At 37.6% G+C, this 27,265-nt stretch overlaps 5 protein-coding genes across 12 annotated transcripts; all 5 read left to right on the top strand.

Annotated features, from left to right (window-relative positions):
* The first annotated feature begins 416 nt into the window (after positions 1 to 416).
* LOC117498049 (GTPase IMAP family member 7-like) lies at positions 417 to 27,229 on the top strand. Of its 6 annotated transcripts, XM_034150103.1 has the most exons (5): positions 417 to 482; positions 5,132 to 5,254; positions 6,398 to 6,628; positions 7,433 to 8,358; positions 9,160 to 9,598. In XM_034150103.1, the coding sequence occupies exons 2-4, from the start codon at positions 5,248 to 5,250 to the stop codon at positions 8,326 to 8,328; spliced, it is 1,134 nt and encodes a 377-aa protein (XP_034005994.1). In that variant the 5' UTR covers positions 417 to 482; positions 5,132 to 5,247; the 3' UTR covers positions 8,329 to 8,358; positions 9,160 to 9,598. The 6 variants fall into 6 exon arrangements, with proteins under 6 accessions (XP_034005994.1, XP_034005996.1, XP_034005995.1 ...); XM_034150105.1 differs by lacking the exons at positions 417 to 482; positions 9,160 to 9,598 and adding an exon at positions 26,796 to 27,229 and having other exon boundaries at positions 5,080 to 5,254; positions 7,433 to 8,346; XM_034150104.1 differs by lacking the exons at positions 417 to 482; positions 9,160 to 9,598 and adding an exon at positions 26,808 to 27,229 and having other exon boundaries at positions 5,080 to 5,254.
* On the top strand, positions 476 to 5,160 carry LOC117498003 (GTPase IMAP family member 7-like). The gene is made up of 4 exons (XM_034150050.1): positions 476 to 482; positions 1,179 to 1,712; positions 4,627 to 4,754; positions 5,074 to 5,160. Exons 1-4 carry the CDS (start codon positions 476 to 478, stop codon positions 5,158 to 5,160), a joined length of 756 nt encoding a protein of 251 aa, XP_034005941.1.
* Positions 14,093 to 16,266, top strand: LOC117498062 (GTPase IMAP family member 7-like). Its single transcript, XM_034150123.1, has 2 exons — positions 14,093 to 14,161; positions 14,894 to 16,266. Exons 1-2 carry the CDS (start codon positions 14,155 to 14,157, stop codon positions 15,601 to 15,603), a joined length of 717 nt encoding a protein of 238 aa, XP_034006014.1. The 5' UTR covers positions 14,093 to 14,154; the 3' UTR covers positions 15,604 to 16,266.
* LOC117498051 (GTPase IMAP family member 7-like) lies at positions 16,865 to 19,186 on the top strand. Of its 2 annotated transcripts, none has more exons than XM_034150110.1 (2): positions 16,865 to 17,145; positions 17,902 to 19,186. In XM_034150110.1, exons 1-2 carry the CDS (start codon positions 17,139 to 17,141, stop codon positions 18,996 to 18,998), a joined length of 1,104 nt encoding a protein of 367 aa, XP_034006001.1. In that variant the 5' UTR covers positions 16,865 to 17,138; the 3' UTR covers positions 18,999 to 19,186. The 2 variants fall into 2 exon arrangements, with proteins under 2 accessions (XP_034006001.1, XP_034006002.1); XM_034150111.1 differs by having other exon boundaries at positions 16,866 to 17,145; positions 18,037 to 19,186.
* Positions 22,022 to 26,972, top strand: LOC117498048 (GTPase IMAP family member 7-like). Of its 2 annotated transcripts, none has more exons than XM_034150101.1 (2): positions 22,022 to 22,094; positions 25,636 to 26,972. In XM_034150101.1, exons 1-2 carry the CDS (start codon positions 22,088 to 22,090, stop codon positions 26,775 to 26,777), a joined length of 1,149 nt encoding a protein of 382 aa, XP_034005992.1. In that variant the 5' UTR covers positions 22,022 to 22,087; the 3' UTR covers positions 26,778 to 26,972. The 2 variants fall into 2 exon arrangements, with proteins under 2 accessions (XP_034005992.1, XP_034005991.1); XM_034150100.1 differs by lacking the exon at positions 22,022 to 22,094 and adding an exon at positions 24,341 to 24,413.
* Positions 27,230 to 27,265: the final 36 nt, after the last annotated feature.

Raw genomic sequence — 27,265 nt, 5'->3', positions numbered from 1 at the left:
TTTGTAACGTCTTAATGAATAACTCAAAACTAAAATCCAAACTATCCACAGCATGTTCCCTTCGTGTACAAATAGCCACTTATTATGGCCCACATCTGAATGCAAGCAGAGAAATGTGGTTTGATCAGATGAAAGCACACATGAAGCCTCGCCCAGATTTGTGTTAACTCATAGCAACAAGCTACTGACAACATGTTTATCTTATTTAAATACATAATTCACCGCGTCACCAGATCCATGCCCTGTTGGGAACAAAATTCATTTTTTGTCTATCTCGAGGTCTGAGTAGTGTTATACTTTTACATCAGAATGCGTCGGGGCTACTGAAGAAGCTGCCAAGTTTAAACACGGTTGCAAGTAAAAAATAATAAAACGCGTCATATGATTCAGGAAGGTGATTGGAACATGTTGATGCACTCGGCAGTCTTGTCCCTCGGACTAGCAGTAGCTCCACAGTTGCTTTGGTTTTGACAACATGGATGGTAAGTTATATTCTTTGAGTTTTTTCGGTCAACACAGCTCTGGCAAGATACATATATTTAACTGTTTTGTATTTAAATAATTTGTGTGCAGACTCCACGCTTAAATGGCTTTAATTTTGTTCTTTAAATGTTCTCACATTGCTGTGATTGGTACTTTTAAAATATTTTATAAGATTTTCTCCATGCTGTTGGGCCGCTTCTATGTATCACACTTTGTTATTATTATTATTATTATTATTATTATTATTATTATTATTATTATTATTATTATTATTATTATTATTATTATTATTATTATTATTATTATTATTATTGTTTAAACATTTAAACAAGTTCCTTGACAGTGGTACAGATACTCATTCTCTGTTTACACACAAAAAAAAAGTTTCATGATACGTAATTGTGTCTGGTTATTTGAAAGCAATGATTAGAGTTAATATTATTGCTTGTCACTAACCTATTATATAATTTTTTTAAATCTGTTGACTTAATACATTTAATTAAATCTACATTTCAATTATTTCAGTGTGCCGTACTAACAGCTCTAGCTTTTTATCGTGATTTTTTGAGTAATTAAGACCTTTTTGTATATTAAGCACATGAGCATCTTACATAAAAAAAAAAGTAGGACCCAAGAGTTTTATTGATGGAAATTATTCTCTTTTAGAGTCAAATTGGAGAATTGTTATATTGGAGAGAAACTGTTCACAACTAATACCGCCAACTCTGAAACAAGTAAATGTCAAGCAGAAACCAAAACCATCAGTGGAAGAAGCATCACTCTGATCGACACTCCTGGTTTCTTCAACACAGATAAATCAGAGGAGGAGCTGAAGCCTGAGATAATAAGGTGTATCATAGAGTGCACTCCTGGGCCCCATGCTTTTCTCATTGTGCTCGAAGTAGATCGATTCACAGAGCAAGAACAGGCTGTCATCACAAAAATAAACCAATACTTTTCTGAAGAAATCTTCAAATACGCAACTGTTCTCTTCACTCATGGTGACCAGCTCGATGAAGGACAGACAGTTAAGGATTTAGTCCAGCAGAATCAGCTTGCGAGTGATCTGTTGAAGAAGTGCGGAGGCCGCTGCCATGTCATCGATAATAAATACTGGAAGAACAAACAGCAGGATGAATACAGGAGCAACCAGGTCCAGGTGAAGGAGCTACTGAAGACAATAGATAAGATAATAGAATCAAACGAAGGAAGCAGTGACTCTGCTGCCTGTATTTAAACAGATTCACCAGTTTGTAACATTACTTTAGCCCTGATCAGAGCCCTGTTTTCTGGGTAAGACAGCGAGGTGCTGTACCCTGGTCTCTGGGTCTATGGGTCTCTGAGACCCTGCTAACAGCAGTGACTCTGCTGCTTGCATTTAAACAGATTCACCAGTTTATAACATTACTTTAGCCCTGATCAGAGCCCTGTTTTCTGGGTAAGACAGCGAGGTGCTGTACCCTGGGTCTCTGGGTCTATGGGTCTCTGAGACCCTGCTAACAGCAGTGATTCTGCTGTTTTTAGCTCATTGTACATTTAACAAATTAAATATGATTAATATGTACATTATCCCATCTATACTGACACGTTTATGTCCATAACTCTGTATGTTTATTGAGTCCAATATACACCGTCTAAAAACGACAATTATGACTGAATTAAAACAGTTTGACAGCATTTTAACACTCATGTAGCCATGTTTGCAGCCCTGTTCCCTGGGTAACATTTGAATTACCCTCTCCTGTTGAATTAAAACATTTCCCACGACTTTAAACACTAATATACCCATGATTCAGACACTTATTCCTGGGTAAATGTGTTATCTTTTCACCCTGGTCCTGAATTAAAACAGTTCCCCCGACTTTAAACACTAATGTACCCATATTTTGCCCACTTATTCCTGGGTTAATATGTCATCTTTTTCCCCTGGGTGTGTGTGGCACTATCTGGTGGAACATTTGTGAATTACACTAAAATCCAAAACTTCGTTCGTGAGGTTTTTTTTTGTCAATATGAGATGCACTGTTTCCATGTCCCATGTACATGTCTGTACCAGTGACGTGCAGTGAGGTTCATGGCTGGTGAGGCACTGACCTACTGAGTCAGATTTACAAATATTATATTTTGACCTTAATCGAAATATTCGGTTATTTTCAAAAGCTTTTTTAGTCTGATGCTTCGATTCATTTTAAACAGACCGTTCAACAAAAGGATACCCAAAATCTAAATATTGGATTGTTCGTTCTTAGTAAGATCCCATTTTCATTAGAAATGTCGTCTTACCTTGACTTGAAGATGAAGTCCATGCTATCCTTCTGGACAACAATCTCTATTACTGTTTTGTAAAAGTCCTCCTTATCTTCCTCTAGTTTCAAAAGTCTAGTTTGTTGTTTGCGTCTACTGTCTCTGTGTAGAATAACAGTAGCAACAAGAACCTGTGGGCTCACGTGCGCCCCCTTCAGTGCGGCAGAGGTTATGGCTGCCTCCCCTGGTGCTTTTTTCATTGCCGTTGTATGATGAGACCAGCGAGCCTAGATATCATATATACGTGAAATAAGTTATTTAGAGACTATGGATGGCGAGGATAAATGTAATAAAGTAAACATTACATTGGTGACATACAGTGAGAGGGTAACAGGCATGTGCTTAGGGCCCGCTTTCCAGACAGTTTCTGTGGGGTGACGCATTCTGAGATGAGGCAGAGCTCATCTGTGCCTCACCTCGCCCCCGTTCTTATTATACATCCATGCCTTTATATATACAGTCTATGATCCATGCTCGCCCCACAGTAAATGGCTTGAGCGCGCTCACAATATAAGTGCCCGCGCTAAATTAGTGCCCGTGCTCCAGCAAGTTACTGTGGGCTTACGAGAGGCAGAGATCATCCCTGCCTCACTTCTCATCGCTCCCGTAGCGGAGCTCGGCAAATTTGCTGATTTTTACTATAAAAAGCGATTAGAATCATACATAAATCACACTTACAACACAGATCAGTGGAGACATTTTATTATTATTACTATTTAGTTTTTCTTTAGTTGTTTTTCCGTTACATTGGAGTATGACAGGGGAGGCTCTGCCTCGCTGGTCTGTACATATGGCCTCACGCACTACTAACACAGAGTAAGAACATGTTTTTATGAACCACACAGCTTCCGGTCTTCCAAGACCCGACCGGACAAAAAGACGTGTTGCAGGCACGAAACATACTACCAATAGAAATACATTGCTTTTAAAATCGTTCTGTGTGACAAGGCTATGGAGATACTATCCCGACTTTTTCTTTTTTTCTCTCTCTTTTTTTTTTTCATGTCCCAAAGTTTAGGGGCTCCGTACATATTCAATCACTTGCATATAGACTCTTATTGCACTATTCCACTATTTCACTTTTTTACAATTTTTCTTTTTGTATTTACTTTTTCTGTTTTATTGTGTTACACTGTTGGAGGAGCATGTGACCTAATAAGCTTTTCACCTTCATACCTACACTGTAGCTATGCACGTATGACCAATAAAAGCCTTGAACCTTGAACCTTGAACATCCTGTTGAAAACTGCTGATATGAATCAGGAAGGTTATTGAAGTTCTCTCGTGCGGACAAGATACTAACCCGTTATCCCGACTTATTTTTTACCTCTCTCTTTTTTTTTAAATGTTTTCATGTCCCAAAGTTCATCTGTTTTGTTTTATATGTGTTTTAGAGTGGGAAACCTTGATTCTCTTATTATGATAATGCTCCATACCAACATCTTTCACATTTTATCGTAATGATTGAGCAGCTAGGATTTTTGTTTTCATTGTATAGGAAAATAAAATTAAGACAATTATAATGTATTATTAATGGAAGTAATTATTTTTCAGAGTCAAACAAGCGAATTGTTATATTGGGGAAAACTGGAGTTGGGAAATGCAGCGTGGCTAACACAATATTTGGAGAAGAACTCTTCAAAACAATCAGTTCTGCCAAATCAGGAACAAGTACATGCCAAGCAGAAACCAGATCTGTCAGTGGAGGAAGCATCACTCTGATCGACACTCCTGGTTTCTTCGACACAGATAAATCAGAGAAGGAGCTGTAGCCTGAGATAATAACATGTATCACAGAGTGCGCTCCTGGGCCCCATGTTTTTCTCATTGTGCTTGAAGTGAAGAAATTCACAAAGCACCAACGGGAAGTGATCAAAGCTGAAGAAGTCTTCAAATACGCAACAGTTCTCTTCACTTATGGTGATCAACTTGATGAAGGCCAAAGTTTCCTCCCTTTCGGAGGCTTGGTAACAGTGTTACAAGGATTTTTAAAAGGAATACAAAACAACCAGATTCCACCAATCTCTGCATCCCAAACATGGCTTACAACCACCTCTAAAAATGTTTTGGTGTCTAGTTTTATTGCCGAGCTGTAAATCTGCCTCTGTCCCAAGCATGCAATTTTCTCTTTTTCTGTTTTAAAACAATTTATTGTTGTTTTTTTATGACATCAATTTAAAAAATGATGCTGTTTAAGTAGGAGTAGATATTACATTTTTTACATGAGTCTGATATAATTATAAATATAAAAAGATAATTTGTATGTGTGATATCTTCCTCTTAAAGGATGTTATAATCAAGGCCTGCAACAAGGATCATATGCAACACTCACTCTATTGTTCAGGTACGGCAGATGTCGATAAACTGGTATAGAAGGAAAGTAGAGTCAAACCACAGCGAGAGAACCGAAGACAGAACATCCAGCAGTCGGCTGACTACAGTCATTCCTTTTTATGCAAAATGGACGGTAAGTGTTAAGAGTTATTGTGATTATTTACTGTGAGTTGTAAAGGCTGCAACACTAGATGTTAAAAATACTTTATCACAATTGTAGAAGTAAGTATTATCATTATTATTGGTGATAAGTGGATACCTAAGTATGTATAATAATGTAGGGCGGATTCATCTTTTTAAAACGTGTTGCTATGTGTTGTGATTGTATCCTATGTTTTGTGAAGTAACTATGTGGTAGAGTATAAAGTAGAATATTAACATATATTCCTCTGCAATGTAGTAGTGTAGAAGGATGAAGTGTGAAACGAAAATGCTCAACTCAAGTTCAAATGTGTGCTTCAGTGCAGTACTTGAGTAAATGGACTTTGTTAATTGGATCAGTATCCAATCTGATTAGTTCTCAGAAAGAAAAGCTAAATAATAGTTACAAAAAATATGTATTCATTGTCATTTATTCATCATACATACAGAAACAGAAAACTATTCTGCAGTGACTACTATGTGGTTTAATCAGTCTAAAAAGCAAACAGTCATCCACAAAGCAAATCTTTTTAAAGTACATTTGACTTTATCTCTACTCTGACTAGAACGTAGGTAACCTGATCTGATCTGTGCCATGATGGGAAGTTTGGTCTGTAATTCCTTTCTTGTCTGTGGACACATCTGAGGTGGAATAAAGTTATCTAGATTTACATTAGAATTAGGAGGGATTAGCTCATCATCAGTTTATTCTAAGGATTTGGGTAAAAACATTTGGTGGGTTTGTATGTCAGTAAAGAAGACTACATCTACAGTTAACAATTGAAGTCAAGGAACAAATAACAGAATGCCATTTTATGAAAATCAAAACTATCCACAGCAAGTTCCCTTCGTGTACAGACAGCATTTTATCATGGCCCACATCTGAATGCTAACAGAGAAATGTGGTTTGATCTGATAAAAGCACATATGAAGCCTCGCCCAGAGTTGGGTTAACTCATAGCAACAAGCTGCAACTAGCAGTCGCTCCACTTTTGATTTGCTTTTGACAACATGGACGGTAAGTTAAATTATTTTAGGTTATATGGATTTTTATGCGATTTAGCTCATTTTTTTCTAACAAAACCAACTAAAAGACAAGTATAGAGTATTATTAATGGAAATGATTCTCTTTCAGAGTCAGACAGAAGAATTGTTATCTTGGGGAAAACTGGAGTTGGGAAAAGCAGCGTGGCTAACACCATATTTGGAGAAGAACTCTTCAAAGCAATCAGTTCTGCCAAATCAGGAACAAGTACATGTCAAGCAGAAACCAGACCTGTCAATGGAAGAAGCATCACTCTGATCGACACTCCTGGTTTCTTCAACACAGATATATCAGAGGAGGAGCTGAAGACTGAGATATTAAGTAGTGATGTGTCGGTCGCGAACGAGCCGATTCTTTTGAACGGCTCTTTGGTACGAACGAGGGGAACCGAGTCGTACTTGGTGAGAGCCGTTCTTCTTATCGTTCAATCAAAGTTGGTCCGCACTCACTGCCTGCCAAAATTCACTCGCCTTTTAAAAAGCTTGATTTTGTTCCCCAAACGTATTCTGTGAAGACCCGCCCCTACTCTGATTTGTAGGTTTCAGCACGAGGAGTTAGGTGGGGTGGGTCTTAACGGAATACGCGAGAGAGAGAAGTCATAACAAGTGGTACTGGACAGATAGACGACGTGTTTTTCGGATGTAAAATGAGCCAAACGCGAAAACGCAGCAGCATTTGGATGCACTTCAACCAAAACCCAGGCAGTGATAAAGCGCACCATTTGTAAAGGCAAAATATCCTTTAAAGCAGGGTCAACAAATAATCTCCATCGCCACTTAAAAACACACTACTAATATTAAGAGTTGCGTGAATTTCATTCAAGGCAAGGCAACTTTATTTACTTAACACATGCAGAGGGTAAATTCAAAGTACATTCACTGACATGAATGACATGGATATGGCGCCACCTTGTGTCATGTTTACAATGCAGATTATTGACATTAGGTCTGGCAATGCAGTCAATCATTATCCTGGTGATTATTTCGCAGATAAACCTAGTAACCCCGCCCCCTTTTTAAAAAAAACGGCTCTTTTGAACGGCTCTTTTGAACGGCTCTTTGAAAGGAACGGAGCCATAAGATCCGGCTCCCTTCAAAGAGCCATAATTCCCATCACTAATATTAAGGTGTATGATAGAGTGCGCTCCTGGGCCCCATGCTTTTCTCATTGTGTTTGAAGTGGGTCTATTCGCAGAGCACGAACAGGCCGTCATCACAAAAATAAGCAAAGACTTTTCTGAAGAAGTCTTCAAATACGCAACAGTTCTCTTCACTCATGGTGACCAGCTCGATGAAGGACAGACAATTGAGGGGTTTTGCAATGAGAATAAGTTTGCAAGTGATCTGTTGAAGAAGTGCGGCGGCCGCTGCCACGTCATCGATAATAAATACTGGAAGAAGAACCAGCAGGATGAATACAGGAACAACCAGGTCCAGGTGAAGGAGCTACTCAAGACAATAGATAAGATGGTAAAGGCAAATAAAGGAAGCTGCTACACCAATGAGATGCTACAAGCAGTGGAGGAAGAAATACAAAAAAAGGAGAAGCTGATTAGACAGTCATCAGGAAACATGTCTCAGGAAGAAGTCAGAAAGCAAGCTAAAGAGGGAGTATTTAAAAGGCTTAAGATCAAACTGGCAGGCATTGCAACAGGTGTATTGTTAGGAGCTCTTTTTGGTGGAGTAACGATGGTTGGAGAAGTTCTCTTAGTGTTGAAGAAAAGGTTGTCAGTAGAAGAAGCAGTAGGAGTAACAGCAGCAGCAGCAGTAGCAGTAGCAGCAGGAAGAGTAGCAGCAGGAAGAGCAGCAGCAGCAGCAGGAGGAGTAGGAGCAGTGTATGCAGTGTATGTTGCAGCGGGAGCAGTGAAAGGAGGTGTTGCAGGGTATCAAGAAGCGGAGGGAGCAGACTCACCACGGGAAGCAGCACAGAGAGCAGCAAAGGCTGTCATGGATCAAGCACTGTCTCCCTGGGAAGAGCTCTTGTTGAACAATGAAAACCCTCACTCAAAGAAAGGGAATTGAATATCATTGAAAAGTCACATCTCTGTGTAGATTGTAGTGATGAGAATTATGGCTCTTTGAAGGGAGCCGGATCTTATGGCTCCGTTCCTTTCAAAGAGCCGTTCAAAAGAGCCGTTCAAAAGAGCCGTTTTTTTAAAAAGGGGGCGGGGTTACTAGGTTTATCTGCGAAATAATCACCAGGATAATGATTGACTGCATTGCCAGACCTAATGTCAATAATCTGCATTGTAAACATGACACAAGGTGGCGCCATATCCATGTCATTCATGTCAGTGAATGTACTTTCAATGTACCCTCTGCATGTGTTAAGTAAATAAAGTTGCCTTGCCTTGAATGAAATTCACGCAACTCTTAATATTAGTAGTGTGTTTTTAAGTGGCGATGGAGATTATTTGTTGACCCTGCTTTAAAGGATATTTTGCCTTTACAAATGGTGCGCTTTATCACTGCCTGGGTTTTGGTTGAAGTGCATCCAAATGCTGCTGCGTTTTCGCGTTTGGCTCATTTTCCATCCGAAAAACACGTCGTCTATCTGTCCAGTACCACTTGTTATGACTTCTCTCTCGCGTATTCCGTTAAGACCCACCCCACCTAACTCCTCGTGCTGAAACCTACCAATCAGAGTAGGGGCGGGTCTTCACAGAATACGTTTGGGGAACAAAATCAAGCTTTTTAAAAGGCGAGTGAATTTTGGCAGGCAGTGAGTGCGGACCAACTTTGATTGAACGATAAGAAGAACGGCTCTCACCAAGTACGACTCGGTTCCCCTCGTTCGTACCAAAGAGCCGTTCAAAAGAATCGGCTCGTTCGCGACCGACACATCACTAGTAGATTGCATGAACATAGTATTTTAATGATCTTTAATCAGTGAGCTGATAATCTTTATTCATAAGTAATATGCTATATGTTGGCTTTGTTATCTGAAGTTCAAGCTTGATTCGCTCATTCCCTTTTCACGGGATAATTATCTCTTATGAAATAACTTTACTCACATTAACTTGAGATATTGGACATACACTTCCAACTATTCCATGTGTATATTGTATTAACCATGGAGGAAAACAGTTTTTGCATTTTTTGCATTTTGCACCTCTCCTACTTTGTATTGCAGCTATTGCTAAGCATTTTCCTTTTGCAAAACATAGCCCGGAGAGGATACTTAATCTATGAACAGCATCATTTTTCTGGATAACAGTTGTGGCTCTCTGTGGATTATAATGTATCACCATGAAAAAAATTAAGAATGAATAAATGGAAGGCTATGAAAACATGTTCAGCAAATAAAGTTTTTATTTCCCCCCACCACACACACGCACAAAAAAAAAGTGAAACTAGAATGAAACATTGCTTACTGTTTCCTGTTGCAAGAGAAGACCAGAAGAGGTCACTTAATGTATGCACAGGATGATTTTGTTGGACAGTACATGTGGTTATTTATGGACAATAATATGATGAAACTATTACAAATGAAATGTACAATGAATAAATGGAAAGCTTTTTTTTTTAGCAAAGACAGTTTTTTCTTGGTAAAGTAAAATGCCCTCCCCACACAACACACACAATCACACACAGTAAAGAAGACTATCTACAGTTTAAAAATTGAAGTCAAGGAACAAATAACTGAAAGCCATTTTATGATTTCACATGACCCAAAGGTCTGTCATTGAAATACTCGGCTGAAAAAAAATTACTTAATTACATTTGGATATTTCTTTACTGGGTTTTGACTAAACAGTGAATTATATTTGCAGCTCCACTTCATACAACTATTACACATGGTTGCTTAATTGTTTTTGTTACGTGTTAATTAATAACTCATATCCAAACTATCCACAGCATGTTCCCTTCGTGTACAAATAGCTGATTATTATGGCCCACATCTGAATACTATCAGAGAAATGTGGTTTGATAAGATTATAGCACACATGAAGCCTCGCCCAAATTTGTGTTAACTCATAGCAACAAGCTGCTGAGAACTTTTTTTTATCTTATTTAAATACATAATTCACCTTGTCACCAGATCTGTGCCCCGTTGGGAACACCTCAGTTTTTGTCCCTCTGACTAGCAGTCGCTCCACAGTCATCAGGAAACATGTCAAAGGAAAAAGTCAGAGAGCAAGCTAAAGACAGAGTATTTAAAAGGCTTAATATCAAACTGGCAGGCATTGCAACAGGTGTAATTGTTAGGAGCTCTTTTTGGCGGAGTAACGTTGGTTGGAGAAGTTCTCTTAGTTTTAAAGAAAAATCTGTCAGATCCGGGACAACTTCAATCTTTTGCCAACACAGCAGTAAAAGCAGCTGGAGTGATAGGAGCAGCAGGAGCAGCAGGAGGAGTAGCAATAGGTGCAGTGGTAGCAGCAGGTGCTGTTAGAGAAGTGAAAGGAGGTGTTGCAGGGTATCAAGCAGCTGAGGGAGCCGTCACAGCACAGGAAGCAGCACAGAGAGCAACAAAGGCTGCCAGGGATCAAGCAGTGTCTGCCTTTGAAGGACTCTGATCCAAAGATGAAACAGAGTCTAAACCTTTAATAAGTGATGAATCGAAGAAGGGAAATTAAATGTGTCACTTAAAAGTCACATCTGCATTTAATTGCATGAAAATCTTCTTCTAAATTCCCCTTTAATTATTGAGCTGATAATGTTTATTCATAAGTAACATGTAACAGGTTTTACTTCTGTGTGCTTCGAGCTTAAGTAGCTTATTTCTGTTCACAGAATTATTGAACTATACTCACATTAAATTCAGATTGGAGGTAGTTTGTACAGACATGCCTGATCCTTACCTGTTCATATTTTATTATCCATAGTGAGAAACTGTTTTGCCATATTGTATTATGCAACTTTGATACTTGTGATAAAAATAGAGTTGTATTTTACATTATCGTAACCACTGAGTGTCGGTTTGAGGAGTTGTGGAGTGTAAATACTGTCAATTATATATAATACTGTATATTATATACAAACCACATATATGCATTTTTTTAAACGTTGTTTATAAATAGGAAACAGGTAAATGGAATTTAATGTAAAATAATGTTTTCGAGTGTAGGCCTATACTGTTGTTGCTGTATTTGTGTTTCCTGTTGAAACATTGCTTACTGTTTCCTGTTGCAAGAGAGTACCAGAAGAGGTCACTTAATGTATGCACAGCATGATTTTGTTGGACAGTACATGTGGCCATTTATGAACAATAATATAATCAAACTATTAAAAAATAAATGAACAATGAGTAAATGGAAAGCTATAAAAAAAGACAGTTTTTTCTTGGTAAAGTAAAATGCCCTCCCCACACAACACACACAATCACACACAGTACGTGAAAGTGAAAACAGAAAAAAAGTGGAATTTTAGTTCATATTATTTGTGAACCCTGCTCACGAATAACAAATTATATTACATCTTTATCTGAGGAGACTGATGCTGATAGTTTTGTCATGTGATATAAAATAATAATAAAGTAAATCTAAATTAAAGTTTCCCCTTTAGTTTTCTGAAGAAAGGGTGAGAGAAAACCACCACAACTCCATAAACACCATTTAAAAGCTGCAGTAGCATCACCTGCCCACCAGAGAGCAGCCTATTCTAATTATTTGGGTAAAAACATTCGGTGGGGTTTGTATGTGAGTAAAGAAGATTACATCTACAGTTAAAAATTGACAGAACAGAATGCCATTTTATGATTTCACTTGACCCAAAGATCTGTCATTGAAATGTTATTTAATACTCTAATACTCAGCTCCACTTCATACAACTATTATACATGGTTGCTTAATGTGACACCCTCACATCACCCTCACATCAAAGGGATTTAGGGGTGGGACTAAGGTTTTATGGGGGTCATAAATCAATAACTCAACATGTCAAAAATACCAAAGTGACATAACATAAGCCCTTGTCTTACTTAAATTCCCATTTAATTATTGAGCTGATAATGTTTATTCATAAGTAACATGTACAACTTGTGTGTGCTTCGAGGTTAAAGGTCCCATGTCATGCTTTTCCGGTTATTACCCGTCCCCTTGTGTGTTATGAAGGTTTGTCTGCATGTAAACGGTCTGCAGAGTCACAAACCCTCAAAGTACACCCTGTAGCGAGTAAAACCGTAACACAGAAAATACCTTTCTATGCTGCCCCAAAACGCCTCGTTCGGAAATGAAATGTGTCACTTAAGTCACATCTGCCTGTAATTGCATGAAAATCTTCTTCTATATTCCCCTTTAATTATTGAGCTGATAATGTTTATTCACAAGTACCATGTCATAGGTTTTACTTGTGTGTGCTTAAAGCTTAAGTAGCTTATTTATTTTTCACAGAATGATTTAATTATACTCACATTAAATTCAGATTGGAGATTGTTTGTACATGTCTGATCCTTACCTGTTTATATTTTATTATCCATTTTGGGAAACTGTTTTGCCATATCGTATTATACAACTTTGATACTTGGTAATATCTCCCCTTGATATATAAAAAAACATTTGTTTTATTGTCTTATTCTTATTATATATTATCTTAACCACTGAGTGTCTGTTAGAGGAGTTGTGTAGTGCAAATACTGTCAATTATTAAAGCCACAAACCACATATGTGAACTTGTTTTTAACATATGTGTACACTGTTGCTGAATCTTTGAAACATTGCACCCTGTTTCCTGTCCAAAAAAGGACCAGAAGAGGTCACTAATGTATGCACGGCTTTATTTTGTTTAAAAAAGTTGCGGCTCTTTGTGGATAACAATGTATCACCATAAACAATGAAAGTAAATGTCACTTGAGCAAATCATTCAAACTTGGTAAACGAGATCACCCCCTGCACACACACACACATATTATATTATAATTACTATCTTTGATAAATTACACTTATACTGTATATCTGCACCAGACAGCTGCTATGGACAGTCACGTGCACTACTGTACATATTTTGACTGTTGTAATATATTCATCCTCATTCGTTTAGAAGTCACTGTTATTTTGTATATAGCGACTGGTGTGCTTTTTATTGATGCCTCCTAATGTGTGCATATGTAGAGATGTGTTTATGTTTGATTATGTATAAATGAATAAAAGTGGGTGTACATGTCTGTATCTATGTATACATATATATTTATGTTATTCCTCTGGATTGTGAGAAACAGTATTTCGATTTCCCTGTCTGTATCATGCAAACAGAAGTTTGACAATCGAGTTGACATTGACTTATGAGAAAAATGTGTTTAGTCAAATGCTAAGTTTTCCTTTTTCAGCAAGGGTGGGCGAGAGAAAGGGACAAAACAGAAAGGGACACTAAAGTCAATGAAAATACCAAGTTGTGAGACAGCATTGCAGTTCATACAGCAACCTCTAGATGTCAATAAGGATCAGGATTCATTAGAAAATATTTAACAAACTGACAAGTTTAAATTCCGATATGGATGTAAATACAGCTGCAGGATGTCTACCAATGTCTTATCAATGTTTTATTTTAAATCCTTCTCACTACTTCCTGGAAGAAAGGAGTTGCATTTGCAGTGCTGAAAAGAACACAAACACTCTTTTAAACAAAATGGTCTAGAAATCCAAACTGAAGGCCCATGAATGTAAAAATGAAAAACAGTGGAGATGTGAAATGTTAAAAATAAGGAACATGCTTCTGTAGCTTGTTGACATGCAACAGAGCTGGTGCTTATTATAAATGTGGACACTTGAATTAAAATGTCCACTGTGTGATATGCTTATGCCAATAGTGTGTCGCCAAGAAACAAGTCAAACAGGTGTAAAACAAAGCGAAAGGCAGAAGAAACGATACGCAGTCACAGCAACCTCCAGATCGGTGTCTGCTGATCCAAGCATGAGTGGTAAGTTAAGATGACTTATTCCACAACTAATAATAATATTACAATGTTTTCACAAGTTTGGGTCCATTTTTGAACATTGAAACTTAAATGCCAGTTGTGTTTTGTTAGAAATTATGTTTGTTCTATCTTGCTCTATTCATTGATTTTGATACTCTTTTAAAAGGGTAATTTTATAAGGTTGACTATTACCTATGAAAGGAAATAAGTCATGATAAAGATCATGATTTTCTTTTTGTAAGTACCAGCATTTTAAATAATAAAAAATAGACTTTAGGCGAGTAGATTATTGACGAATAATACCCATTGATGGTGAATCCTGAATTATTTTTTTACATTATTTTGTGAAAACAATAAAAAACTATTCATATTATTTCAGTTTCAAAATGTATTATTATTTATAAATATTATTTTATCTTTCAAAAATCTGTATCCATTCAAACAGCTTGTTCACAAATTATACGCAAAAACCATCCACTACACAGACAGAGAGCCTATACAATTATTATATAATACTGTATTACATTTTATATATATGTATTTTAGACATATTTTATACATGCATATATTTGTCAAAATATGCAGATGTCAACCTACTCTAAACAAAGTTAAGTTAGCATGCTGATATTGTCATCACAGCTTTGCTATTTTTGAAATGCTTTGCTCACTCTACAGTATATCCCCTACAAAAGCAGTGAAAGATATCAGTGACATAGAGTCATTACTGTCTTCTAGATTTAACAAGAAGGATCGTGGTCTTGGGAAAAACTGGAGCTGGGAAGAGCAGCCTCGCCAACACCATCTTCGGAGAGAGTTTGTTCGAGATAGACGATTCAGCCAATTCAGGAACACGTGTATGTCAAGCAGAAACCAAACGTGTAAACGGGACACAACTCATGTGGGTTGACACTCCTGGGTTTTTCGACACAAGCAGACCTGAGGAGGAGCTGAAGTCTGAGATAGAGAAGTGTATCGAAAAGTGTGCTCCTGGGCCTCATGTTTTTCTCATTGTGCTTAAAGTGGAGAAATTCACAGAGCAAGAGAAGGACGTCATCAAAAAAATCCAACAATGTTTCTCTAAAGAAGCTTTAAAATATGCCATAGTTGTCTTCACACGTGGTGACCAGCTCCCTGAGGGAATGACGATCGAGCAGTGGGTCGATCTGGATCAAGATCTGAGGAATCTGCTGAAGAAGTGCGGGAGACGGTGCCACGTCATTGATAATATTAGATGGAAGAAAGACCAGACGGATGAATACAGGAGCAACAAGTTCCAGGTGGCTGAAATACTCAAGACAATAGACAGGATGGCTGATGCAAACACAAAAAGCTGTTACACCATTGAGATGCTACATGCTACAAATAGACCATTGGTTAATTGGGCTGTAGCGGTAGCTTGTCTTGCAGCTTTGGTGTCCATTGCTGTTATTTTTGATAAAAAATGAATATCATGACTAACTGCAGCATTAGGGCTGTGTGATGTCAAGAATCTGGCAATACGATACAGATCATGATACTGGCTTAAAACTCAACATATTGCAATATAGCAGGGTTATATATTGTTTTTTTTTATCTAATTTGAAAGAATTCCTTAAAATTAGATAAGGAATTAAAATGATTTCTACTCTTATATCATATATTTTGTAACTTGCAACTTGCTTTTTTTTTCCATCATCCATTTATCTGCCAAAAACAGTGAAAAATGTCAGTCATTATTTCTCAGAACAGTACAAGAAAACCTTGATAAACTAAAATGTGTCTTTACCGAGTATCAGAGACCGATGAGAGTAGTAATGAAATGCATTTTATATGACTTTAGTATATGTTTATTAGAGAGGCGTCTGACCTGAGAGTTGAAGTCTTACCATTAACATTTTAAAGCATTGTATTTTTAATATGTGACTCAAATATGAAGTATTTACAGTGCCAATCATTTGTTTGCTTCCCCTCCCTTTGTATTACGGTGAACGCGTTTGATTTACTGTATCTTTTAGTATTTACTATAAAAATACAATTATGAATTATCCGATTATCCCATCATGATCTGATGTGGGCTCTCCATGATTTCTTTGATTCTGTTTTCATTGTTTTCTTTTGTCATAACTTAATCAAAATACAACAATAAATTAGTAATTTAATAATGTGTTTTCAAGTGGATTTTTTTATTATACAATCTTAAAGAGGACTTATTATGCTCATTATCATGTTCATATTTGTATTTTGTGCCTCTTCTGTCACATGTCCCGCCCCTAAGACTATCACGTACAATGTGTTGGAGCGCTAGCCAATAGCTTACTTGTTACATAGTGATGTCACTATGTTCCAGAAGTAAAGAAAGGAGACCAATGGAGGCGTTTCAGGCAGGGGGAGAATGTGTGAGAGAGAAACTCCCTCTGGATTTTAGCCTTTGCAGACCATTTACATGCACTAAAACCTATATAGCATACTATAGGAAAGGGAAAACCCCGAAAAACATAATAGGGCCTCTTTAATTCATCCAATGAGCCAAAAGGACCTCATGATATTAGAAAGGCTGATATTCTGCAACAAACACTACTGGTTTGTACAGATTCACTGTTTGTTTCCTGCTTTATGTTACTATGGAAACAATCTGATTTTACATATGATGATTTGTCACAATACTGTGTCAGAGAAACAAAACGCTGCCACACCGGTACGAGTCAAATAATCAGCAACTCATATTTAAGCATATTTAATGAATTAATTTGTGTTATGTAACAATTTGTGGTTGATCATTGTTTTTTATTGATGCAGTATATTGATGCCTGTGCTTGAATGAAAGAAGTGAAATGTGAGTGGATCATTTTATCAGCCGGCAGCCGAGAAACAAGTCGGACAGGTAGACAAAAGAATGTAAGCAAGAGGTGAGTCCGAGTCAGAGAACAAACGAAAAGCTCACAGTGGAGACGTGTCCCGGATCACAGTCTTTTCTTTTGCTAATAATTCTTCCTTTGACAGCATGGACGGTGAGCTAAGCTTCATATTATATTTAAATATTGTATTCAAATTAAAATGATTGTATTTATTGTATATGAATTGTGCGCCTACTCAAATCTCAAAATCCTAATTCCTCCTTGAAAAACTATGTAGAAATGATTGGAGTTGTAATATATTTTTGTTTATTATTAAGGTTGTTTGAGGCTATTATGTCACTTTGATAAAATACACTCTGACAGTTGTCACATTAAGCCTTTTTTTATCTACATTAATCCCACCAGGGCATTGTGGACTAACATGTCATGTGAAAATGTTTTATCTTTCAGTATCATTTAAAAAAAAAAATGTGACAGGTGTGACAGTATCCATTAGTTAATTATCTTTTGCTGCCCCCAAAGTAGCTCCTCAAACACATCTGTGACTGCACCTGTTTTCATTCAAATCACAAACCAAAACTCACCTGTCATTAATATTGTGTTTTATATTTGATTTGGGTTGTTTTTTGTATGCATCTGTAAATTCTCTTTGAATATCTTTAAGTATTATTATTATTGGTTTATATTATTACTATTATTCTCAGAACCTGTCAGGTCTCTTACAGTCTCCAAAATATATTATATTGGTAAACATGCAATTTTGATGTGTGAATTTGTATTTATTTTTTAAGATATTTGTTTTGCCAGAGTGCTATAATTAGATATAGAGTTAAAGGGTGAGATAGAGGGGATGAAATTGCGTGAAATGTTCAAATTAATTGATTAACTGAGTCACTTTTTCCATTGTAGTGCCAAATACAACAAGGATTGTGCTGCTCGGAAAAACTGGAGTCAGAAAGAGCAGCCTTGCTAACATCATTTTGGGAGAGGCCAAATTCAAAATTGACCATTGTAATGACTCAAAAATGAAATCTTCTTCAGCAGAAACCAAATCCATCGATGAACGAAGCATCACTTTGATCGACCCTCCTGGTTTCTTCGATGCAGGAAGGTCTGAGGAGGAGATGAAGCCGGAGATGGTGCGGTGTCTCACAGAGTGCGCGCCTGGGCCCCATGCTATTCTCATTCTGCTCAAAGTGGAGAAATTCACAGAGCAGGAAAGGGCTGTGATCACTCAAATGTTTGAGTATTTCTCTGGAGACGCGTTCAAACACACCGTAATTGTCTTCACTCATGGCGACCAGCTCCCCGAAGGAAAGAAAATAGAGGAGTACGTAGAGCAAAGTGAAGGTCTGAGTGATCTGGTGCACAAGTGCGGCGGCCGGTGCCACGTCTTTGACAGTCAATACTGGAAGACCAATGAGGGGGACGAGTACAGAAGTAACCAATTCCAGGTGGCAGAGCTACTCAACACTATAGATAGCATAGTGAAGGCAAACAGTTCAGGCTACTACACAGACGAAGCTATACAAGAGATAGAGAGAGGAATACAGAAAGAAGAAGGGAACATTAGACAAGCATCAGGAAACATGCCAGAGGTAGAGATCAGAAAAGAGGCTAAAAGCAACTACATAAAGAAGCAGGTGGACAACGCACCTCGAACATGGTTTAGAGGTTTTATTCAATACGCAGTTATAGCTGGAATACTTGCAACTATCTCAGCTGTGTTGATCAATTCAAAAATGTTTAAGATATGTAGGGTAGCACCACCGGATATCCTGGCACCACTGACAGATGTGAGAGTACACGATGGCACAGGTTCAGATTCTCTCCCTGTCAGTCCAGTGGTAGAGTTAACACAAAGTGCATTTGAGTATGTTGTGGACAAATGCAATGCTTTGTATGACAGTCTTTGGAATCCAATACAAAATTCATTTGAGGATTTTGTGGAGAAATGCAATGCTTTGTATGAAAGAACGTACAATCCTTGGAATCCATTTGAATGAACACCAAGGCAGAATCAAATGAAAATCAGCAGAAGAGATTGTCATTGATGTATAGTAGTCGCACCCAGCACATGCACATTTATTTCAATCATTTTTTTAAGCTATAAAATGTAGTAACTTAAAGGAGAGGTGTCATGGCCATTTCCACTGATCATAATTCCATTGTTGAGGTCTACTAAAATAGATTTATACTGTGCATTTTTCCAAACTCACATTGGTTTCTCATACAGCATCTCTGTAAACTACTTGTATTCACTGAATTTCACTCTCTGCCTTTAACGGCTCGTTGTAGCTCCAATAGCTCCAGCCCCCACCCTCCCTGTGAGCACAGTGTGCTCTGATTGGTCGGGACGTTGTGAATCGCGCTGAGCTCCGTGGAGGTGTTGCTTCCTTGTTTAGGATACATAGCGAAACACAGCCAAATTCATCCTGAGCACACACAAACTCACATCCGAAGTAAAAACAATAAATGTGGCTTGATATTGAGTAAGAAAAAGGTTGATAAACGCTGTGAGAATGGGTCTGCAGAGAGAATTTTGCCACGATCCCAACTGTCTGTTATCAGCCTGCAGCCAGGGAGGAGAAATCAGCTGAGCTGCCTGCTCCCTGCACACAGATGTGTGTGTGAGGAAGTCCGTGGATCGGTCAATTTGGACCAATCAGCGGGGGCTTAACGTAACGGTTCCGCGGACGTAACGTAACGGGATTGGTCCATTTCGTTCCGGGTACCGCTTGACATCATTATGTATTGTTTGAATATGGAACACTTTGTTTAAAATGTTTTATGTAACAATAAACGGCTGATTGGTAAATGATCTTTTTCAGTTTCTGTTTTTCATGAAACCATTCACAGGTGCTGTCAAAGGGTTGACGATACTCATACATTCTAATAATAAACCAAGTCCAAAGATGAATTGCAGATATTGTCTGAGCCATAGGGCTTCTTTGTTGTCGAAAACTATAAAAAAAAAACATTGGCTGACAGTTTTCTTTGTGTTGCTGAACATAGGCAGTATCATTTATTTGAGTCAATTACCATCCTGTTGCTATCAATAGTTACAAAAGCACCAAATAGCTATGACATATGCAAATAATCCCAAATGCATGCACTATTTACTCTCCTTTGTTGAATGTTTGATAGGAAATAGAGTGCCAAACTGCTATAACATACTGGGCCTTTTTTTTATGAGGCTATTTCATGTTGAACTTTTTTTCTGAATATTTAATTTGGCTAAAGGAGCTCGTGGCTAACTAAAACAATTTTTGCATCAGCGTCTTTATTTTAATCAGAATTTTTCCAGGACCTAAAAAGTAGCAACTGTAATTCTAACATGATGAAAACAAACGTAAATCTGTTATACAATAACAATAAATACTTTTTGTTTATCGAAGCCAAATACAAAAGGCCTTTTTGTTTTCAGTCTGCGTAGATGTATTGTTGATTCCCAGAAGTCGGATGGATGCTGCCAATAAAAACAGATAGATAAGATTACATTCAACCTGTTGAGTTTCACTAAGACAAAAACACTCCACCTTTAAAAGATATGAAAAGGTGCAGCTGCCATCCTCCCTTTTCTCAATAAATATAAAGACTACATATTCTGTATGTGATGTTGATTTTAATCCTTTCGTGGTGGGAGATTAGCGGCTTTGAAAGCAATGCATGTAGTTTGTGAGGGACCCATTTCCTGTTTATTGCAATGAACTGATGCCTATAGTTTTCACGGCACATCAATTATGTAAGTACATCTCAGTCAAAATCTGCAAATGTAGGATGAGTGGAGTACCGTACTGTTGGTCAATTATTGTATTCCCATGTTCATACAAACAAGGCTTACCAATACCTATTTGCCTGTTGCCATTAATAAACCTTTCAAAATTAAATTCTTTATATTCTGTTCTTTCCAAACCACATGCAGTCACCACCCTAAAAAGTAGACCTGCTGATCTGGAAACTGTCATTCAAGCATTTATTTCCTTCTTCTATTGCTGTAATGCCCTGTTAATTAAAAAGGCCTCCCTTTCTGAGGCTTGGTAACAGTGTTACAAGGATTTTAAGTAACGAAAACAACCAGATTTCACCAATCTTTGCATCCCAACCCTGGCTTACAATTGCCTTGTTATCAATTTAGAAAATGATGTTTTACAAAAAGTACATTTGTGTTTTTACTTAACTGATATGTGTTGGGGAAATATTTTCCAAGGCCCATAACGTTGACCCAGTTTATCAAATCAAATCATATCAAATTCAAGTTTTATTTATATAACACATTTATAAACGATTTTTGGCCGAGCAAAAGTGCTGTACAAATAATAAAAAAATACCCTACAGTAAAGACATTTTACAGCTAATACAACAGCACAGTTTGTTCAGAATACCAGTATGAGAAAAAAACGACGCCCTCTGTCCTTAGACCCTCACATCGTACAAGGAAAAAACTTCCGGAGAAAAAACCCACAGTTTAAAGGGAAAAAATGGGAGAAACCTCGGGGAGAGCAACAGAGGAGGGATCCCTCTCCCAGGACGGACAGACGTGCAATAGATGCCGTGTGTAAATCGAAGAGATAATACGTTTTACAGCATAGGTAGGTAGACCGAATATTAGGAAATGCATGTGTCTATAATCTGCAGAAATTAATAACATATTTAACTTTACCTGGTGTAGTTTTTCTATTTTGTGTTGTAATTTATTTTTATTTCACTTTTATGAATCACTTTTTATTGGATTATTTACCTATGTTACCTTTTTAATTACCTTCCCTTTAATCATCTTCAATTCCCAACATGATGCTGTACAAGTTGACATTCTGGTTTCCATATTTACATAAGTCTGAAATAATGTGTACAAATAAAACACTGTTGATATAGTTGAATGTGTAAATTATTATATTATTTTCACGTGTGATATTTGAAATGAATACTTTTATAATCAAGGCCTGCACCAAGAATCTTCTGTGACTCTCACTCTATTGTTCAGGTACGGCAGATGTGGTTAAACTGGTAGAGAACGAAAGTAGAGTCAAACCACAGTGAGAGAACCGAAGACAGAACATCCAGCAGTCTGGCTGACTACAGTAGTTTATGCAAAATGGACGGTAAGTTGGAAATATTTGTATTCTATGTGCGTAATAAGAGATGCAACACTTCATGGTCAAAATACTTTATTAAACTGTGTTAAGTAAAGTGTTGTACGTTTTATAATGATCACTATTATTGGTCATGAATTTTATGTAATGCAAGTATATGCTACATTTTGTGAAGTATGTACATGTGTTAGAGTAAATAGTACAATATTTTCCTGTGAAATTTAGAAGTATAAACATTTGTATGAAAATACTTAACTAAAGTTTTACACATCTTAAATTAAGTGGGGTACTAAACGTAAAGTTCAGAGTAAATGGATTATTCAATTTTAGCATTGCATCAGTATCATCCTGATTCTGCCACACATTTATAACTTAAATCAACTGACCCATTAGTTCAGAACAAATAAAGTCATCCATTAACTAATACAACTAAATAAGTACATTTTGATGTTATTATTCCAAAAACAGACATTTAAAAATGTCATTTGCTAAATACAGATAGCTGGTTTGTTAGATACGTTAAAACAACAACTGTGGACAAAGCGGGTGCAAATGTTTCACTTCACCTGGTTGACAGTGTCCACCTCTCTGCTCTTCTGTGTGCGTGTGTGTAGAAGCGGACGCACACGAGAGGGCAGAGAAACTAGCTAGACCTACAGTACGACAGCATGGCTGCAAGTTTGACAGTGTTTAGATAATTACACCCTATAAAATTGTATATGCACAATGCAGGGTCAATATTTCATTAACTTTTGCTAGCTGGCTACTTACCAGGATTTGCAGGGAGTTTTCCTTGTGGTTCTCGTTGTGGTGTTTCCTTGCTTGTTGCGGTTGCCACATGTGGCGCAGATAGAACATTTGATTTCCTATGAGCACACTGTATTTGCGGGTGATTGTTAATGGGGTCCATGTCATGATGTTTAGTGTAATTTACTCAATGTCTTAAGTTTTTGTTAAAGATGAAGAATATTGATTTGGAATGAGTAAATTGCAGTTCCTGAAACTGATCAGTAAAATGTGCCAATTCTCAAATATTTTCATTGAAATGTATCAAAGATATTAAGGATATCTTAAAAATATAATTAGTTAGTCAAATACTAATTTCTTTCCGTGTCATCAACTTAAATAATAGTGATAATTTAAGATAAAATTAACTGTTGGATTTGTAGGCATTTATTTTGCTATGTCCAACTCAAACAATTACTTTGGTGATATTTAGTTAAGGTAGTACAGCTTTTTATTATTGTGATATTTACAAAGCCACTGAATTAGTTTTTAGAGTGTGGTTTGATCAGATTCTCTTGTCCCATATGTGAAACCCATTGTCACAAACCTGGGTGTACGGATTGATCGTGATTTGAAACTAGACAAACAGATCAATTCTGTGGTAAAATCCAGCTTCTTTCAGCTAAGACGTTTTGCAAAGGTCAAGCCTTTCCTTTCTTTTAATGACTTTGAGAAAGTAATACATTGTTTTATATCCACTAAACTGGATTACAGCTGGTCCAGAATGCTGCTGCACGCCTCCTTACAAGGACAGGCAGGCGTGAACATATTACGCCTGTCCTCGCCTCTTTACATTGGCTACCAGTCAATTTTAGAATACAATTTAAAATGTTACTGTTCGCATACAAAGCCCTAAACGGTTTAGCCCCACCGTACCTGGCAGATCTTTTAAAACCATACACACCCACACGGTCACTGAGGTCGGATTACTTCTGGTAGTCCCAAAATCAAGGCTAAAGCAGCGAGGAGACAGAGCCTTTGCTATTGCAGCTCCAAAGTTATGGAACTAATTGCCCCTCCAGGTTAGACTTGCTCCAACTCAGCCTGTTTTTAAATCTAGCATAAAACCCCACTTCTTTTCCCTGGCATTTGCAGGCCAGGTGACACTTATGCTTTTAAATTTGGGTTTTTATCTTACTAGTGTTTTGTATTGTTGTTTACGTCATGTAGGAGAGTTTATCAGTCTGTGGCTTCTGATCTGGTTTCATTGTCTCGTGTTTTACATTTGTTTCATGTCCTGTCTGTTTTTTATGTATTTATGCTATGTTTCTATACAGTTGTTAATGTACAGCACTTTGTTCAACTCTGTTGTTTTTAAATGTGCTATAGAAATAAAGTGGATTGGATTGGATTGGAATAATGTTTTCTAAACTAAGATCAGAAAGGGGTAGGGCTACTGAAGAAGCTGCCAAGGTTGCAAGTAAAAGAACAAACAAACAAAAAAACTGGTCATATGATACAGGGAGGCGATTGAAACATATTCACGTACACTCCCTGACTAGCAGTCGCTCCACTTTTGATTTGCTTTTGACAACATGGACGGTAAGTTATATTCTTTGAGTTTTTACCAATTTATTTTTGCAATTTAGGTCAGTTGTTGCTAACAAAACAAAAAGTATAGAGTATTAATACAGTGTTTCTCGATTGCTAACACAATTTATTTTTAAATTGCTCAGTTTCTCAGAACATTGAACACAATTCACAAAACCACACACCCAAAGTGCAAAACACCTAATTTCTCCTGCTAAATGAAGAACTGCACTCAAAACTACATAAACACTTACCAAATGCAAACTTTTGCACCAAATATAATACACTTCATTCATAATACAAGATTGTTTGACCACCCAACTACACACTGTTGAGCATAATCTAAAGCACTTTCATGGGCTATGCTCTGTACATAGAGGTTTCTGCAGAGAAAGATTGCTTGAGTATACAGAAATACAGTAAATGAAGAAATACAAATGAGTTGTTGAAAAAAATCTTATTTTATTAAAAAATAACATTGTGCAACATGCATCTCAGGACATATTTACAGTTGTTTCTGTAAAGCAAAACAAAAATGATGCTTCTGTCAAATACAGTAGATAGAAATAAAAACTTAGTGTAAAAAAATATTAGGCTGAACCCTCTGTCCAGCCTCTCTCATCGTCAAACCATGGTTGATAACATGGTCAATTAAAGTGGCCCGGATTTCATTAGAGAGTATTCTTCTTTGTCCACGTCCTCTCCTTCCAGCTCTACCTCTACCTCTAATTCTTCCTCCTCTCACTCTCACCCCACCTCTTCCTCCTCCTGTCACTCTCAGCCCAGCTCTTCCTCTTCCTCTTCCTCTTGCTCTTGCTTCCATGTTGGCTTCCATTGTTGCTGTAAGAAAGTACTCACCTGTGGTCTTTTTTATAGTGCTAACATCCTGATTGATGAGCCAACAATTATGCAATCAGGTGTTTGGTCAGGTGGAACGTGTTTCTTGATCATTGGTCCATGTGTGAGGCATTTTGAATATCAGTGTTACTGTATGTGCTAACACGTGTCTTTATGTCAGATTCCTGTGTCTTACGTGGAGAAACGTGTGCAGTGGTTTGAAAAAAGTGCCATGTTGATTTGCAAATTGTGTGAAAAGCTGAAAACGTGTTTAGAGTTTTGGAAATTTGAGCCGATGTTTTGCTCTTTGAGTGTCAGTTAAAATAATTGTGCTTTATGTATAATTTTAGTGTGTTAGCAATCGAGAAAAACTGTAATGAAAATTATTCTCTTTCAGAGTCAGACAGAAGAATCGTCATCTTGGGGAAAACTGGAGCTGGGAAAAGCAGCGTGGCTAACACCATATTTGGAGAAGAACTGTTCAAAACTAATAGCACCGCCAACTCTGGAACAAGTACATGTCAAGCAGAAACCAAAACCATCAATGGAAGAAGCATCACTCTGATCGACACTCCTGGTCTCTTCGACACAGTTAAATCAGAGGAGGAGCTGAAGCCTGAGATAATAAAGTGTATGATAGAGTGCGCTCCTGGGCCCCATGCTTTTCTCCATCTGCTCAAAGTGGAGAAATTCACAGAGCAAGAACAGGAAGTGATCACAAAAATAAGCCAATTATTTTCTGAAGAAAGCTTCAAACACGCAACAGTTCTCTTCACTCATGGTGACCAGCTCGATGAAGGACAGACAGTTGAGGGGTTTTGCGACAAGAATACGTTTGCAAGTGATCTGTTGAAGAAGTGCGGAGGCCGCTGCCACGTCATCGATAATAAATACTGGAACAACAACCAGCAGGATGAAAACAGGAGCAATCAGTTCCAGGTGAAGGAGCTACTGAAGACAATAGATAAGATGGTAGAGGCAAACAAAGGAAGCTGCTACACCAATGAGATGCTACAAGCAGTGGAGAAAGACATACAACAAGAGGTGGAGCTGATTAGACAGTCATCAGGAAACATGTCACAGGAAGAAGTCAGAGAGCAAGCTAAAGACAGACAATTTAACAAGCTTATGATCAAACTGGCAGGCATTACAACAGGTGTATTGTTAGGAGCTCTTCTTGGTGGAGTAACGATGGTTGCAAAAGTTCTCTTAGTGTTGAAGAAAAGGTTGCCAAGAGAAATAGTATCAGCAGGGATAACGAAATGCAGATCAGAACTAGCAGAACTAGCAGGGGCAGCAGCAGGAGCAGGAGGAGGAGGAGGAGCAGGAGGAGGAGGAGGAGCAGCAGCAGTGTTAGCAGTAGTTGCTGCAGCGGGAGCAGTGCAAGGAGGTGTTGCAGGGTATCAAGCAGCTGAGGGAGCCGACTCACCACTGGAAGCAGCACAGAGAGCAGCAGAGGCTATCAAGGATCAAGCACTGTCTCCCTGGGAAGAGCTCTTGTTGAACAATGAAAACCCTCACTCAAAGAAAGGGAATTGAATATCATTGAAAAGTCACATCTCTGTGTAGATTGCATGAACATATTATTGTAATGATCTTTAATCAGTGAACTGATAATCTTTATTTATAAGTAATATGCTATATGTTGGCTTTGTTATCTGAACTTCAAGCTTGATTCGCTCATTCCCTTTTCACAGGATAATTATCTCTCATTAAATAACTTTACTCCATTAACTTGAGATTCGATATTGTACATACACTTCCAACTATTCCATGTGTATATTGTATTAACCATGGAGGAAAACAGTTTTTGCATTTTGCACCTCTCCTACTTTGTATTGCAGCTATTGCTAAGTATTTTCCTTTTGTAAAACATAGCCCGGAGAAGATACTTAATCTATGAACAGCATCAACAGTTGTGGCTCTCTGTGGATTATAATGTATCACCATGAAAAAAATGAACAATGAATAAATGGAAGGCTATGAAAACATGTTCAGCAAATAAAGTTTTTATTTCCCCCCACCAC

Source organism: Trematomus bernacchii, unplaced genomic scaffold (genome assembly GCF_902827165.1).
Source record: "Trematomus bernacchii unplaced genomic scaffold, fTreBer1.1, whole genome shotgun sequence".
In the NCBI taxonomy this organism is placed as follows: domain Eukaryota; kingdom Metazoa; phylum Chordata; class Actinopteri; order Perciformes; family Nototheniidae; genus Trematomus; species Trematomus bernacchii.
The sequence above is the reverse complement of the archived record's forward strand: the minus strand, read 5'-3'. Positions and strand labels throughout refer to the sequence as shown.

Excerpts from the sequence above, each read along its gene's own strand:
- LOC117498003 (XM_034150050.1), top strand. Across the intron at positions 1,713-4,626 it reads AAGCAGTGACTCTGCTGCCT|TGAAGAAATTCACAAAGCAC; the intron begins GTATTTAAACAG and ends TTGTGCTTGAAG. Across the intron at positions 4,755-5,073 it reads TCCTCCCTTTCGGAGGCTTG|GATGTTATAATCAAGGCCTG; the intron begins GTAACAGTGTTA and ends TTCCTCTTAAAG.
- LOC117498049 (XM_034150105.1), top strand. Across the intron at positions 6,629-7,432 it reads GCTGAAGACTGAGATATTAA|GGTGTATGATAGAGTGCGCT; the intron begins GTAGTGATGTGT and ends CACTAATATTAA.